Source organism: Fukomys damarensis, unplaced genomic scaffold (genome assembly GCF_012274545.1).
Source record: "Fukomys damarensis isolate Sample0158 unplaced genomic scaffold, DMR_v1.0_HiC HiC_scaffold_28, whole genome shotgun sequence".
In the NCBI taxonomy this organism is placed as follows: domain Eukaryota; kingdom Metazoa; phylum Chordata; class Mammalia; order Rodentia; family Bathyergidae; genus Fukomys; species Fukomys damarensis.
In genome coordinates, this window is record NW_022900940.1 from 6,302,782 (window position 1) to 6,305,906 (window position 3,125).

At 39.5% G+C, this 3,125-nt stretch overlaps 1 protein-coding gene across 1 annotated transcript in view; it reads right to left on the reverse strand.

Annotated features, from left to right (window-relative positions):
- Rybp (RING1 and YY1 binding protein) overlaps positions 1–3,125 on the reverse strand; it is a 77,446-nt gene that overhangs the window by 25,844 nt on the left and 48,477 nt on the right. The window contains exon 5 of the mRNA XM_010629979.2: positions 655–727. Within this exon, the coding sequence (XP_010628281.1) occupies positions 655–727 (73 nt within the window). The remainder of the gene's footprint in view (positions 1–654; positions 728–3,125) is intronic.

The following is a 3,125-nucleotide window of genomic DNA, read 5'->3' on the forward strand; positions in this document are numbered from 1 at the left end:
TATGTATATGTATATATATACACACACAAACCAAGATGATTACACACACTATACACCTAGGTTATGTGGCTGATGCATGCAGGGCCACGATAACAAAAAAGATTAAATCAAGACACACTAACCATAAGATGTATGAGACTGCTGGCCTACAGTACATTTTCTTTTAGTAAGTACAAGTTGTACACTCTAAATATTATAATAAACCAGTAACAAATTTATTACTGTTAAGTATCATGTTCTGCACACAACTGTACGTGCTATACTTCAGGGGTTAGTGGATTGCTTATCCTGGTAACACACAAAACACATACTGCATTGTGCCTCAACAGTGTGACAGCTACAATGTCACCAGGCAATGGTAATTTTTCAACTCCATTATAATTTTATGGGACATCTACTGTTAATGGGCCCACAGCTGACAAAAACCTGTCATTATATGGCACATGATTATGTAAGTAACCCAATTCTGACCTCTTCACATATTATATCATATTTTGTCACCTGCATTTATGGCATTCCTTTAGATTACTGATCAGCAAACTTTCTATGAGAGGTCAGGCAGAAGTCTTAGGCTTGGCAGGCCAACATTATTACACAATCAGAAAGCACTTAAAAACGTTTAAAAAAAATTCTGGGCTTCTAGGCCCTACTTACAAATACAGGTTGTGAGCGGTAGTCTGCCTATTCCATACACTCAAAAACAGTCCAAAGAACAAAAGTATATATCCTGTCACATGAGAAGAGATGCAAATTTATTTCACTTTGGATATTAAAGGAGGATGGTCTATTTCTCCCAAACCCATATGTTAAAATCCTAACCTCTTGAAGTGTTAGTTATAGAAGAGGGGACCTCTGGAAGGGGGCTCTGCCTTTACAAACGGGATTAGTGCTCTCATAGAAGAGATGTGAAAAAGATAATTCCCTCTCTCCCTCTACCATGTGAGGACACAGAAAGCACCATGGACCAGGAAACAGGACCTGGCCAGACACAGCATCAATCTCTGCTGGCACCTTCATCTTGGACTTCACATCCTCCATAAGTGTGAGAAATAACTTTCTGTTGTTTCCAAGCTAGGAAGCTTGTAGTATTTTGTTAGAGCAGCCTGAATGGACTGAGAGGGCTAATGGCAACAATGCTTTCAGACAACCAAGCAATCACGGCACACTGGTCACCCAATAAGGCAATCTCAAGTATTGCTGTTAAATTCCCCAGGTTTCAGGCCTCCTAAGGTTTCTGTTTGTTTGTTTGTTTTTGGTACCAGGATCAAACTCAGGACCCTGAGGTATGAAGCAGGTAGCAGAATCACTGAGCTAAATCTACAACCCAGTTTTCTATTGTTTTAAAGAGTATACCATTGTATAAATTCAGCTCATTTGGACCAATAGATGTCTACAAAGAGGTTTATCAGATTAAATTGGATCTTGTAACAGAAGTCAGGAGACAGATCTTCTTTAACTTTTTTCTAGCCCTTATTCTCACTAGCTATGTGACTTCTGCCAGTCATTTGTTTTCGCTAGCATTTAGTCTTCATAAAGAATGTGACAAAACTCCATGACTCAAATACATGTATTTAAAATAATAAGCCAGGCATGGGGGAACATACCTGTAATCCCCACACTCCAGAAGTTGAGGCAGGATGATTGCCAGGAGTTTGAGGTCAGCCTAGGTGACCGTGGGTTCAAGGCCAGCGTGAATTAAATGGCCAGACCCTGTCTCACCACCCCTACACAAACCAAAAGCCTAAAATAATTTAAGCCCAGCAGTTTTCTTATGGGGGTGGAGGGAATGGGGTCTGGAAACTACGCCATTTGGTTTGGTTGTCATACTGGGGCAATTCCGAGAAACCTATGAAATACTTTCTGAAGGGAATACCAGCCTCCTCCTGTACTTGACCTTAAAATATTATTTCATCCCTCTCTAAAATTAATTAATCTTCTCAATACAAATCCTCCTTCTAACAGAAGCTTGAAATTAAATGTCCTTTCTCAAGTGAAAGTAACACTGAAGGTATCTGAAATCTGTCTGGTGAGCCAATCAATAACCCTGAATATCCTCATAGGAAAAGTAACAGGAACAAATTATGCTTGCCACCAACAGAGAGCTGGGTACTCCGTGAAATTATATAGGCAGTCTCATACTAACTTGGCCACATGGTCTCCTGCTTGGTGGCTAAGGGCAAGTAGGGAAGACCTTACTTTCCTAGAGTGTGACATCTGGTAACAAGAATGTGGACTCAATCTTTATTATTTTAGAATATAATGAACATAAAATTATCATGTAAAATTCTTTGAAAACTTAAAAATACTAAGTATATTATGACAACCCAATGTTTTAAGAATTTCTATTTCCTTAAATTTTTTTTTTTACATTTTGAGTGTCAATTTATTACAACATGGATACTCGCTTCTCCAGTAATCAATTCAATATGTTAACTGAAATTGAGGAAAGGGACAGATAAAAATCTAAATATCTCAATGTCATGTTTACTTTTTTCCTTGATGTTGAGACAATATACCCAAAGTTAAAGGGGAAAGGTCTATTTAGCTCAGTTTGTAGAGGTTCCAGTCCATAATCAGGTGGCTCCAAGGCAGAGTGGTACATGGCAGAGAGCTATTTCAGAGAAGAAACAGTTCCTGGCACCCACATACTAGGCAAAAGCAACAAGGGACCTGAACAGTGTCATTTTGCCCTTTTTATCTTACCCAGATTACTGAGACTAGGACGGTGCCGAACCAGAACCAATCAGTGGGCTAATTTAGTAATCATACATCCTCTACCCTAGCTTCACACACTCCAGATTCAGCCACCTCTGAAAAAGCCCTATGACAGCATGAGGCTTTGGAGGGACATCTATACACAAACCATAACATGCAGAGTGGTAATTAAGCAAGTATTGAAATGAGCTTATTTGGGACGTCCAATGTAATTCAACCAATACCCCCCCCACACCAATCCTATTCTACAATGAAATGGCTTACAAAATGTATGCACTGAGATTGAAAAATCAGTACAACTGAAAACCAAAAGCAAACCATTAGAAACAGAAAAGAAGGGCTGGGGATTTAGCTCAGAGGTTCAGTGGCCTGCCTTGCAAGTGCAAGGACCTGTGTTCAATCCCCGGTAC